The sequence below is a fragment of the Podarcis melisellensis genome (genome assembly GCF_964234715.1).
Source record: "Podarcis melisellensis genome assembly, chromosome: 2".
NCBI lineage: Eukaryota > Metazoa > Chordata > Lepidosauria > Squamata > Lacertidae > Podarcis > Podarcis melisellensis.
The window spans coordinates 59,614,311-59,626,447 of record NC_138529.1 but is presented as its reverse complement, the minus strand read 5'-3'; the positions used below and the strand labels follow the sequence as shown (position 1 = coordinate 59,626,447).

Genomic DNA, 12,137 nt, shown 5'->3' with positions numbered 1-12,137 from the left:
TCATTTCCTTTCATGTGTTACAGAAACACAAGGAAAGCTGTACTGGACAAACAAGCCACTTGCTCCTACCTTTTAAAAATAATATACCAGACACATTAAGCAGCTACATTTTTGAGGAATGTTATAACCACAGAAATAATTTTACTGACACACAAATTCCGTTTACCTAGACAATACTTTTTCTTCCCCAATCCTTACAGAAATTCCTGGAACTGGCTAAGCAAGTAGGTGAATTTATAACATGGAAACAAGTAGAATGTCCATTTGAGCGAGATGATAACATAATCCACTATTTACATACTGCGCCCATCTTTACTGAAGATGGTAAGAAATTCCTTTTTTGACAAATTCTATAGTGGTTCACTACTAGCATTGTACCATAGTTCATGATAAAATATGATTTTCAAAATGTGTCATTGCACAGATCCATTGTCTACAATATAAGAATGATTATCTGGGCCTTTATTGTTTCCATAACTTTTTGACAAGGCATCTTGCTCGTTGCAAATCATCTGCACGCAGTGCTCACAGAGAAACAGGCCTGACAGTCATACTATGAGGGGCAGTTCTGAATGTCATTGCTGAAAGCATTCAAAGACAGAGTTACTGTTCCCTATAAGTCAACCAGTCTATCTCTCTCTGAGTTTGTGATGGCTGTAGGCAGGGAAAGCAGAGCTCAGCTCACAGCAGAGATCTAGTTACCTCTTAATATGTGCTTAAAGGGGGAGAACCCTTTCAATTCAGTTCTTTCATCATGCAATTAATCATACCCATTTGCAAATGAGTTTTTTTCTGACTTCTCTTCCTACCCATCCAATCTATCATGTTGCTCTCTGCCGTCTCCTAATGGGTTAAATCAGTCATATCCCATTATCATCAGCATCGGAGATAAGGGCTGAATTTGCTAGCTTTGCCTAGACATGCCCATAGGCTTCAATGACTTTTAGATTGCTTCTGAACTTTTTGATTTTTAAAGAGCAGTCTTTAAAACTCATCCACATTAATCAAACAGGACAGCTGAGACTTCACTGGCCACACATGAATTTAGAATGTAGCAAGGAAAAATTATGTCCAAGCTGCACAAGCAACAGCTGCCCAAGCTAACATATATCTATATAATAATTATAGAGCTCCATAAAAAGGAAACAAGAAGAGCATAACTCTGGCAGTGCTCAGAGTCTTCTGGAACAGCCAAAGGCATTTCAGAAGATCTGCTATTAGAGTCCAAGCCAGGAACTCTAACTTGTTTAAGTATTGATTCCAGGAAGGTGAAGCCCACAGGTTGGTAAGGAGAAAGCAGGTCTGGTAAGACTTCTGAGGCTGCCAGACAGTCTAGGAATAAACCAGGCAGCCCAGATTTAATCCACAAGTTCCAGGGGCTCTTGGCTGGAGCCTCCACAGCCCGAGCTGACTCTCCTAACCAGACTGGTTCCTCCTGTGTTCCATGTCAGACTCTCGGCTGCTACTTTTGGCCAATCCCTGCCCTACTAGGATTGCTTTGCACACTATTTCTCTTAGTTGATGCTACTTCTCATTTGAGCAGAGCTGCAACCTTCTAGATAGTGTTGGACCCCAAATCCCATCAGCCCCAGTGAGCATGGCCAGTGGTCAGGGATGTTGGGAGTTGTAGTCCTGCACCACCTGGAGTTCCCCAGTCCTGTTGTAGAAGAACCTTTTACACATGATATGTATCACCCATGATGATACATACACTCATATGGTCCAGTACCGGTTGCACTAACAAGTGGTTGGTCTGAATGAAGATGCACATCTTTTCCTCTTTAGTAGAAGCTGTTTGCGGCCAATTCAGTCAATTAACATTTGAATAGGTATGGGGATGAAGAACCAGATGCACATCTGTATCTCCATTCATGCTGGCTCCAATCACCCATTAAGTTTAAACTGTGGTTACAGATATTTAAGCACTTTGAGCATGTGTTGCTTGATCCTGTGCATGCTTACTCAGATGTGAGTCCCACTAAGTGTGCAGATGAGTGTCAGCGTACCTAAGAAACATAAACCTCCTTGTTTGATTAGAATGCTACCTTGTGGGCTCCTGATCGTCTCAATAAGGAATGTTGCCTTTTAAAACTTCCTTTTTTTTAGGTTTGTATCTGGCTTCCTATGAAAGTGAAAGTCCGGAAAACCAAACTGAAAAAGAGAGGTGGAAAACCTTGAGGTATTATTTCATTTATGTGGGTCATGATCTTCTGAAGTGGAAATAGGTAGATATGGGCATAGAGAGGGTGGCTACTGGAGTTTGCACACATAGCTCAGCTAGTAGAAGATGAGGCTCTTTAATCTCAGGGTTGTGGGTTCAAGCCCCAAGTTAGGCAAAAGATTTCTGCATTGCAGGGGGGTGGACTAGATGACTCTTGTGGTCGCTTCCAACTGTACAATTTTGTTTCTATGAACACATACACACATGTAATTGATTCCTTTCAATGGGAGAACCCTTTTGGGAAGAGGCAACTGATACTGGAGAAGTGGAGCAAGGAGGGCATACTACTGTGACACGCACTTGTGTGTGTAGCTTGGCTCAAAGGCAGTAATACCATAAGATACTTACTTTTGCCTAAAAGTACACTAATGGCCAGAACACAGTCATGGCTGCTTGGGTTCAGATTGACCTTTGAACTAAGTCTCCAACACTTGAGAACCCTTAGGTATTCTCTTCCACCCAATTGTTACCAGTGATTATGTTGCATTATGCTGCTGGAGTTGCTGGTGTTGCTTATACCATAGAGATAGCTGTGCTAGTTTCCATTCCTGACAATAGAATAAAAGGGCACATCACATGAAGCCTAGCTTTTAGAGGATGCCTTAGTTAAATGGGAGCCACTCTGCTGTGACATACTGATTCTAGAATGAACAAGCTGAATTACATTGAAGGGTCAGGACTATTACCTCTTTTAAAAAGTGCATAGCAATGCTCATAATATGACTTGGTTAGAAAGCATAAATACAGAAAACTTCACTACAGGTATTTAGTTTATTTTTACTGCTAGAGTAAGACAAATTTTAAGACTGAAAATGCTGTTTGTGGCCACTTATCTTTCCTAAATGAGTCCTCACAATAAATGGACAGAAATAGCTGGAAGATGCATGTCTTTGTGTCTTAGAAACATTTGATAATATATCAAAATATGAGTAAGAAAAGTGGTAACATGGAGAGTGATAGTTTCCTTTATTGCTTGGTCAGCAAAGCATCTTGTTTAATATGTGCCCCAGCAGTGTAAGTATTTTGGAGGTTCTCCTGAGGTAAGGGCTACACCATTTGAGTTTCTCCTTTGCTCCTGTTACTTCCCTTGGGCATAGCCATTCAGTGCAGAACAGAAAACATGGCTATTCTGAATTACTCTCTGTCACACTAACTTTCTTGCTCTTTTACCTATTCTCACGTTTCTCCTTTGCAGGACAACTATCTTAGGAAAGACTTGAAGCTAAAGATCTATAATTGCAGTAGGACAAACAAACAAACAAACAAACAAACAAACAAAAATCAGCAAAACTACTTTGCACTACTGATTCCAAAGATGCCTATTTGGGATTTATGAGATTTTATTCTTTATTTTTGTGTGCATTTTGGACTATTTGTGGTTCACTGGATTCAGAGGTGTATTTTTACTGCACGCACAATGATGTTTTCTAGCTACTCTCGAACAGCAAAAGGCCAGGAGGTGGCTTCTTCTTGGCTGTACCAGAACAGAGTTCTTATCGCTGTTTACACTTGCCTCTGAAGGAAGAGCAAATGGCACGGAGAGCCATGATGCTGCAAACACAAAAGATTTTCACTGGAAAGGTACAGGGTGTGTATCTCTGAAGCAGGGTGTATTGGACAATAACTCCCCAAGAGCTGTCAAAAGTGTATTATGCTAAACACAGCATTAATCTGGCCACTTGCTACATAAGGGGGAGGAGAACCTTGTTTTTCCTCTACAGCTTTCAGCCTCAGTGAACAATATTCTGATGGCAGGAGATAAAAGACTTAATACAAAGCCACATCAGTATGGAAAAATCCATGCAAACGCTTCCCTTTTTAAAAAAAATAATAATACAGAAGCATATGAGCTGTGAACATTCATTATTTCTCCTTATGTTTGGGGTGTATGTCATTATTATTATTTCCTTACAGTCAACTGCTAAGCTGTTCTGATGAAGTCAATGGCTTTCAGTCATACTTACCTCTGTATAAAGCATGTAGCATATTCTCTAGTTCTGTTGACTGATGACTCAGAGAATAGTCTTCAAAGGGGCCTTACCTCATTGACAATTGATGGAAGATTAATCTGTTAAGGGCTCTAACAGTTATTTTCCTTTTGCCTGCTCATTTTGTCTTCATGTCCAAGGCAAACAATATTTGAGAGGGGGAATTACTAGACGTTGGGGCTCTTTTTCCAGTGCATTTGAGAGAACACTTTTCACTCCATGAAATGTTGCACTTTGGTAAAAGAATTGTCTACACACTGTTCATAAGGTTGGTTTCTTATTTTATAATTCTCTTTATGGTCACTGCTCTCCCTCTACATGAACAGTTTGCCATCTATTGTGTTGTTCAGTAGAAATCAGGAAGCTGCTGCATAATACAAATGCCAAGTAATAATTGCTTAGTTATTGTACTTTCATGTAAAACAGATGTAACATATCTCTTTTTAATCATTTAAATATGAGTAATAGGATGGAAGAGAAATTCATATCTCTTGTCACTAACTGTATAGGACTATGGGGAGGTGTGCAAGCCTTCACTTAGTAACTGAGGCTGTTTTTGTAACAGGATTACCAGTTCAGATGTCGACAACCACACTGTACATGTTGTAAGTTTGGTCTTGGAATGACATGTGCTCACTACATATAAAAAAAGATAACTGACACGCATCTTTAGGTGCATATCAATGCATTCATGGTGCAGTCAAATTTCAGGATTCTTCCATCTCAAAAAAAAAACAACTAAAAAAAACTGGAAGGAAAATAGAAGTTGGGTGTATCCTGTGAACAATTGATTGCCACACATTACTTCTCACATGTAGTGGCAGCTGGTACAACCCACAAGAACCACCTCTGTTTCCCACCATATGTAAGCTTTTAGCATAACGATCAAGGATGAAACAGACACTCTACTGAACAAGCATTAGACACCAGGATGTGTTTGAACAGTAACTTAGCTAGACTGTTGATTTCAAGCTCTGAGTGTTTACCCACATGAGACTTCCTCTAGGGCTGCTCAGAAGCTGACACTGGTGCTTTCTTTTAAATGAGGCAGTCCTAACCTCTGAAATGCAACTCAATGACTGCATCTACAGGGACTTGTGTTATCACTTCTTGAAAAGCCTGTTTATACACTCCCTTGTTATTTGTGTTCTACAGTGACATCTTGTATCATGGCAGCTAATGCTGGCTTGAAAACACTTGATGCCAGTCTTTTACAAATAAGTTACCAGCTCATAAAAATGTATGTTTGCCTGCCTGCCCGCCCACCCTCCCTATGTGAATTATTTATAGCCTAAAAGAGACCGGACAAAAAAGAAAGAGAGAAGGGGAAATATTTTGTAAGTTTCATTGCCTGGTCACCTTGGCAGATTCTTATTTGTCACAGACAACCAGGCAAGTGTCTATATACAAGCTTGATTTGTGTGATCCGTACCACTATGTGGTAAGGTTTTGTGTTTTTAACAAAGTTTACATTTTTCGCATAGAGTGCCACAATGTAGAAGTTGTTTTGGGTGGCTGTTGAATGAGAGCTGCAGTGTTTGGACCCACTGTTATATCTATTGAGGTCTCTTTCCGTAATGGTTTTCAGCATCTGGCTTGGAGGTAAGAGACCCGACTCTGAGAAACCTTAGAGAGCAGGTGAGTTGCTGTAGGACTGGAGAAAGGGCAAAGGTTGTCTTAATCTTCAAAAGAGGGGAATCTGGCAAACCACACACCAGTCAGTTTGCCTTTGGTACGAGAGAAGATGCTGCAGTAAAGTTAATAAAGGGTACTGTATTGCTGAAATCCTTGGTTGCATTTCTTATTGACTTCCCTACCAGGAATGAACCAGAGGGGTGGTCTCAGCAATACCCTTGACAAACAGAATGTGAAGCAGCCAGTCTGTAAGTATCTTGATAAGCAGTGATTAGCAGAAGCCAGAATTGATTTGTCAATAATAAATTCTGCCCAACTAATCTTATCTTCCTCTTTTTCATTGGCTAACTAGTGTAATGGATTGTGGAAACACAGTGGATGTGATTTAACAAAGCATTTGGCAAAGTCCCCCGTGATATTTTGATTGGCAAAGTGGTTAATTGTGGGCTAGATGATAATACTGTCAAGTAGATTCAGAGCTGGCTAGAAAACCACTCAAAGAGTGCTCATCAGTGTTATTCATCAAACTGGAGGGTTTTAAAGTGGAGCGCCATGGTGCTTCATCCTGGATCCAGTACTCTTTAGCATCTTTACCAATGATTTAGATCAGGGGCGGATAATCTTTTGTTCTCCAGATGTTGACAAACTACAGCTCCCGTCATCTATGACCATGGGTAATCGAATTTTGAGTTCAGCACCTGAAGGGGCACAGGATAGCCACCTCTGGATTCAGGTGGAGGCTATCCTTATCAAATTTGCAGATGACACAAAACTGGGAGAGATTGCTTCAGAAGACAGGATTTAAATGCAAAATGACCTGGATAGAATGGGAAGCTGGGTCGACCTTAACAAAAAAACACCAAGTAAGAAAAATGCTAAAATCTTCCACTTGGGTGAAGGGGGGGGGGGAATCATGGCAAGGTGTAAGGCGAGAGACACATGGTTTGGCCGCAGTACATGTGAAAAGAATCTTGGGACTGCAATAAATCAAATGTTGACTTTGGCTTGCACAGTGGGGTTTCCCTTTCTTCTTGTCGCTCTTGCAGCCCCTTGTGCACCCTTCAGATCTGCTGCAGAGGGTTATGGAGTAAATTTAGGGAAGTATATGAAGGGTTGTGGGGAAAGGGGGTGGATCTTGGAAGTCTGTTTACACACCATTGTGTACAACCAACAGTTTCCAAGTCACAGAAGTAATAGTTTCGTTTTATTATGTACAAATAGGAAGACGTAATCTGGAACATTGTGACCAATTCTGGGCATTTCAATTTGGTTCAGAGGAGGGTCAAAGGTGTAGAAAATAAATCCCGTGATCAAAATTGAAGGAACAGAATGGGCAGGATTCACCTAGCCAGCCTGTCAGCAGAAGCCCTGTACAAGGACTTCCACTTGTGCGATGGAGCTCCCCTCCCTCCACTCTCCCTGTTTGCCCTTCACACACCCCAAAATTGGCTCAGTGGAGGCTAGGAGAACCTCCAGAACTACACACAGGGAGAAAAACGCTATATTGAGTTCCATTCAGTATGTTTAGGCAAGAAAAGAGAATGCTGAGGGTACTCCTCAGCATTCTGATAGTACTCCTCAAATATCTGAAACTGTCCCACAGAAGAGGGCAGAAGAAGACTGGACTAGAGCAAGTAGGCTTAAATTACAGGATGGCAGATTTTTGTTGAGCATTAGGAGAACTTCCTTAATGGTAAGAGCAGTTAGACAATGGAATCAATTGCCAAGGAAAGCAGTAGCCTCTCCCTAGTCATTGAAGTCTTCAGACAGAAGTCTTTTGGGACTGATCGAATTTTGGATTTTCTGCATGGGCCAAGAAGTTAGCAGGTGGACTCCAGTTGTATGATTCTATGAAGCAAAAGTTATGGCTGCTCGCAGGGCATTACATCTGCACTCTATAGTTGCAGCATTACACATTGACCAATTTGGCTGCACTGATGTTACAGGGGAACAAGAAGTTGAAAACTAAGTCCATTCTCCTTAGTTTTTTTTAAAAAAATGCTAGTTGGTCCTGGATTACTCACCCCGCCCCTGCCTCCTAACAGAACTTTATTGGTCAATTAATAGGCTGTTCTTGGGGGTATGTTTTTAGGGAGGCTATCTGATAACCAGGGTGATAAAACCAGAGCCATTTTTTATATTCCTAAAGAGTTTGCTATTAACATTTGAATATGTGCTGATGAAAAGAGGTCCTTTTCAGCTTAACAGCCTTCTGTATGAAATCAGTCCCAAAATGGTTTCTGTGTAGACTCCGTAGATTCCAACCAGTTCTAGAATGTATTCATGAATAACAATCAGAGCCATATGAGCATTCTCTAAATGACCATTCGCTTAAGTACATGCATCTTTTAAATTGCCTGTTTATGACTATAATGGCTAACATTATGTGGAAGTGGTGAATGATGATCTTGCGTTTTAAAAGTGAAAATTCTAATTTGTTTTCAGTGGTCCATAGCAGATATGTCTGTAGGAAGTAAAACTGAATTCCCAACCATGTATAATAGCACTCTGGAAAGATGACGTACGCTCTGATCCAAAACGGGTGTGCTTGTACATCTGCCTGAGGCAACGACATATTGTTTGATATTTGAAAGGCATAGCTCTTCATCTTTCTGCTCCTAAGCACTTGCACGCTGGTGCAGATAGTCCTAGAACTGTAGTAATTCCCTAACAATAAATCATACAAGAGTATTTGGTATGTTGTCTGAAAAGAATTCTGCAACTCCAGCTGATCTTAATATCAAGGCATCTTACTGGAAGGTAGAATTGTCAGACGTTGAACCGCAACTATAGATTGTGAAAATATAAAACAAAGCCATATATTTGAATAAGTGGCCTTATTTCTCAAATGTGCTGTTAAGCACCTTTTTAACATTGAAGGCAGCTGAAAATTCACATAAGGCTCACAGCATTAGAAAAACTGAGCAAGGCTTTCTCTTCACTGTTTATTGAATTGGTTTCCTGTGGTGATGTTCCACATCACTACAGAACAGCCCGTATCTATCCAGCAGTTTGTTTGTTTGTTTAAAGTTTATCTGGCTTGAACATAACTGCAAACAATATAAGAATTGTACATCAGGTATCTGTGAAGAGCTTAGATTCCTTAAAAAAAATAAATTAACTTCTAGGAGTGTTTTGGTTTTAATCAAGTTTAGCTTTAATAGTTGTAAAAATATATTTGAAAGTGTGCATGTGCAGTCAACAAGAGTCTCTCTGGCAGGGATAAGGAATATTTGGCTTCGAGATGTTGTTGGATTTCAACTCCCATCAGCCCCAGCCAGCATGACCAATGGTCAGGGATTCTGGGATTTGGAGTCCCACAACATCTAGAAGCCCCATCCCTGCTGTAAGGTTAGGATGGAATGAGCTCCTGTGCCTTGTTTTGTTACTCTGCACCCAACAAAGGGATACATTTTATTTAAGAACAATATCTCATATTAATTTACCCGCCAACTTCCTTCCCTTACGCCACTCTTTCTCTGCAACCAAAACTCCAGGGGGGGGGGGAATGTAAAATTTCACAAAAAGTTAACCACTAGCCAAATTTGCATATACTGTTGATATGCACAATTTATTTTAAGCAAACATATTTTAACTTTCTTGGCTCAGAATATGGATGGAATAAGATATTTTGTAATCCCTATTGTGTCTGCCAGCTATGAGACTGTTACTAGGGCTCTGCACAGTAACCTACAGTAAATACAGCAGGAACGTGGTAGCAAACTCTCCATTGTCCTTGAGACTAGAGATTGTGTGGCAAGGCCCCGGGCCCCGCAGTCCCCTCCGGAATAAATACACAAACACAAGTATATTGGGTTAATGGGTTAAATAAGACCAGAACTTTATTGGTTACAGATGTGAGAGGTTTGGCTTAGGCAATTGGGTGAAGCAGGACTATATCCTGACTCCTGCCCGACTGCAGGAAGTCTCATAAGGGTCAACCACTGCAAGGGGGAGCCCTATGATGTACATAAATTAAGAGCACCCCCAGGGTCACCGTTGGGGTCGTGGCATGACCCTAGCCCACGCCCAGGCTTCGGACAGGAACCACACCCCCAGATCCCTTTAATGGGATACCCTTAACGTGGAGGGGCAGACGGAGGAACAACCTCCCCTCCCATAATAAAGCTTACCCAATACCTAACCTTACAAAGTCGTGACGATTGCTACTAGGTGGGCGAAAACCAAATGGCTAGAGCCAATTTTGCCAAGTGGAAAAATTCCTACCTGGCCCCAACAACCAGGCAAACCAACATAAGTCATAGCAAGGTCAAAGTCAATCAACGCAAGAAAAGAGGGTCGGTGGGCTGGGAGATCCCAAGAACGGATGCAAAGGAGGCTGCTTTCCTGCCCACACTGCAATTTAAGCGGCCATAGCCATGCCCCCAGGCAAACCCGATTGGCCGGCCGGGGGCGTGACGCGGCTGGGGTTCCTACTGGCATGGGCTGCAATAATCTGCCCACTGCTAGGTTGCTGTGAGGACCCGGGATCCCGCCCGCAAAGCAGCCACCCAAAAAGAGGAAGCTGACTTGTCACTTGGTGACATTGACATTCTGCAGCTCCACTTAGCACCTGCAAGCATTCACCGAAGCAGCTCCAGTACATATAATAGCCCAGCACCTGGAGTACCTCACTGAATGAGTGATTTGGGAAATGGAATTTTCCAAAAGACTTGTCATATTTACCAGCTCTTTAAAGTGATAGATTACCTAAAACTATTCCACAGTAGATGGTAAAGACATTTCCCTCCATCATTTTAGTTGACAGAAGCTAAAAGAGTAGCTCATAGCACCCATGTCCTGGTCCATTTTAAAGCATGCTGTGGCTGACCTAACCTCTCAGTAGCCAGCTGAGAACTGCTGCTGATGTTTAATTCCATTAACTGCACTTGTGACAACTCCCTCTGTGGCTGCTACGTGTGAGGAGCAAAGCAAATTATTCTCCAGAAATATCACATGAATATATTATACAAATCCTTTCAGAGAGCATTGGCGTTTAGCACAAAAGGATGTTTGTGGGGAGGTGAGGTGAGAGGAGGAAGAGAGAGGTAATTGAAATAATTCACCTAGATCTCATCAAAAGCAACTATGATAACCCCAGTAATCTGTTATTTGGGTCAAAATCTCAATTAATTAGTAGACCTAAAGGCCCTGGTTTATCTACTTGTGCTGCACTTAGCTGTTGCATGTGAGTAGACCCACATAAGAGTGGATGGGACTTGGGTCTCCCCCTCCCTTTTTACATTTAATGGTAACACTTTATTATAACAATATTAAAGAGATGGGAATTGTTACATTTGCCTAAGTCTGTATTGGATATAGATTTGTTCAAAAAACAAAAATAGGCCAGGGGTTTATATATGTTTTAACTAGAGCAGGATATTCTCTCTCTCTCCCGTCCCCCTGGTGTTCCATCTTAAGACTCCCATCAATAAGAAGCTAAACAGAATATTACCAGAAAATAAGTAATAGGGATTCACAGCACTGGGACATTGGACCAGCTTTCTAGGCTTTCAGACAGGAGTCTCCCAGTCCTACCTGGAGATACTGGTAAGGGCCTTCTGGATGCAAAGCACTTAGCTACAACTCAGTGCAATATAAAAGACTATTATTGATTAGATTCTAAACTATCCCATAGGAGCAGGCAAAGAAATGTATTTCTACATAAAAGGAAACAGTTGCCAGAAGTGCCCTGTCCTGGTTTGTTTTAAAGCATGCTGAGGCTGAGTAATGCTGACATAACTGTTAGCAGTAACTCTTGTATTTTTGCTAATCATAACACTATAACCAGAAAAACAAGGGGTTAATATAATTACCTAGCTAAAAAGGTAAAGGGACCCCTGACCATTAGGTCCAGTCGCAGACGACTCTGGGGTTGCGGCGCTCATCTCGCTTTACTGGCCGAGGGAGCCGGCGTACAGCTTCTGGGTCATGTGGCCAGCATGACTAAGCCGCTTCTGGCAAACCAGAGCAGCTCACGGAAATGCCGTTTACCTTCCTGCCGGAGTGGTACCTATTTATCTACTTGCGCTTTGATGTGCTTTCGAACTGCTAGGTTGGCAGGAGCTGGGACCCCGTTGTGGGGATTCAAACCGCCGACCTTCTGATCGGCAAGCCCAAGGCTCTGTGGTTTAGACCACAGCGCCACCCACGTCCCCTAATTATCTAGCTTAGAAATCATTAAATATTCAAAAACTGAATGATCAGAATTCCAGACAGGAGACAATTAATTTTTCAGTGTCAGTGCTGCTGTCATGAAATACGTTGCCATACTAGCAAGAACCTACTAGGCT

The 12,137-nt window shown here is 41.7% G+C and overlaps 1 protein-coding gene across 3 annotated transcripts in view; it reads left to right on the top strand.

The window, feature by feature from the left end:
* Positions 1–9,344, top strand: part of RASGEF1C (RasGEF domain family member 1C) — an 86,515-nt gene extending 77,171 nt beyond the window's left edge. For all 3 annotated transcript variants that reach the window (XM_081900629.1, XM_081900631.1, XM_081900630.1), the window contains exons 12-14: positions 201–324; positions 2,107–2,179; positions 3,417–9,344. In XM_081900629.1, the coding sequence (XP_081756755.1) occupies positions 201–324; positions 2,107–2,179; positions 3,417–3,441 (222 nt within the window). In that variant the 3' untranslated portion in view covers positions 3,442–9,344. The remainder of the gene's footprint in view (positions 1–200; positions 325–2,106; positions 2,180–3,416) is intronic.
* The last annotated feature ends 2,793 nt before the right edge of the window (positions 9,345–12,137 follow it).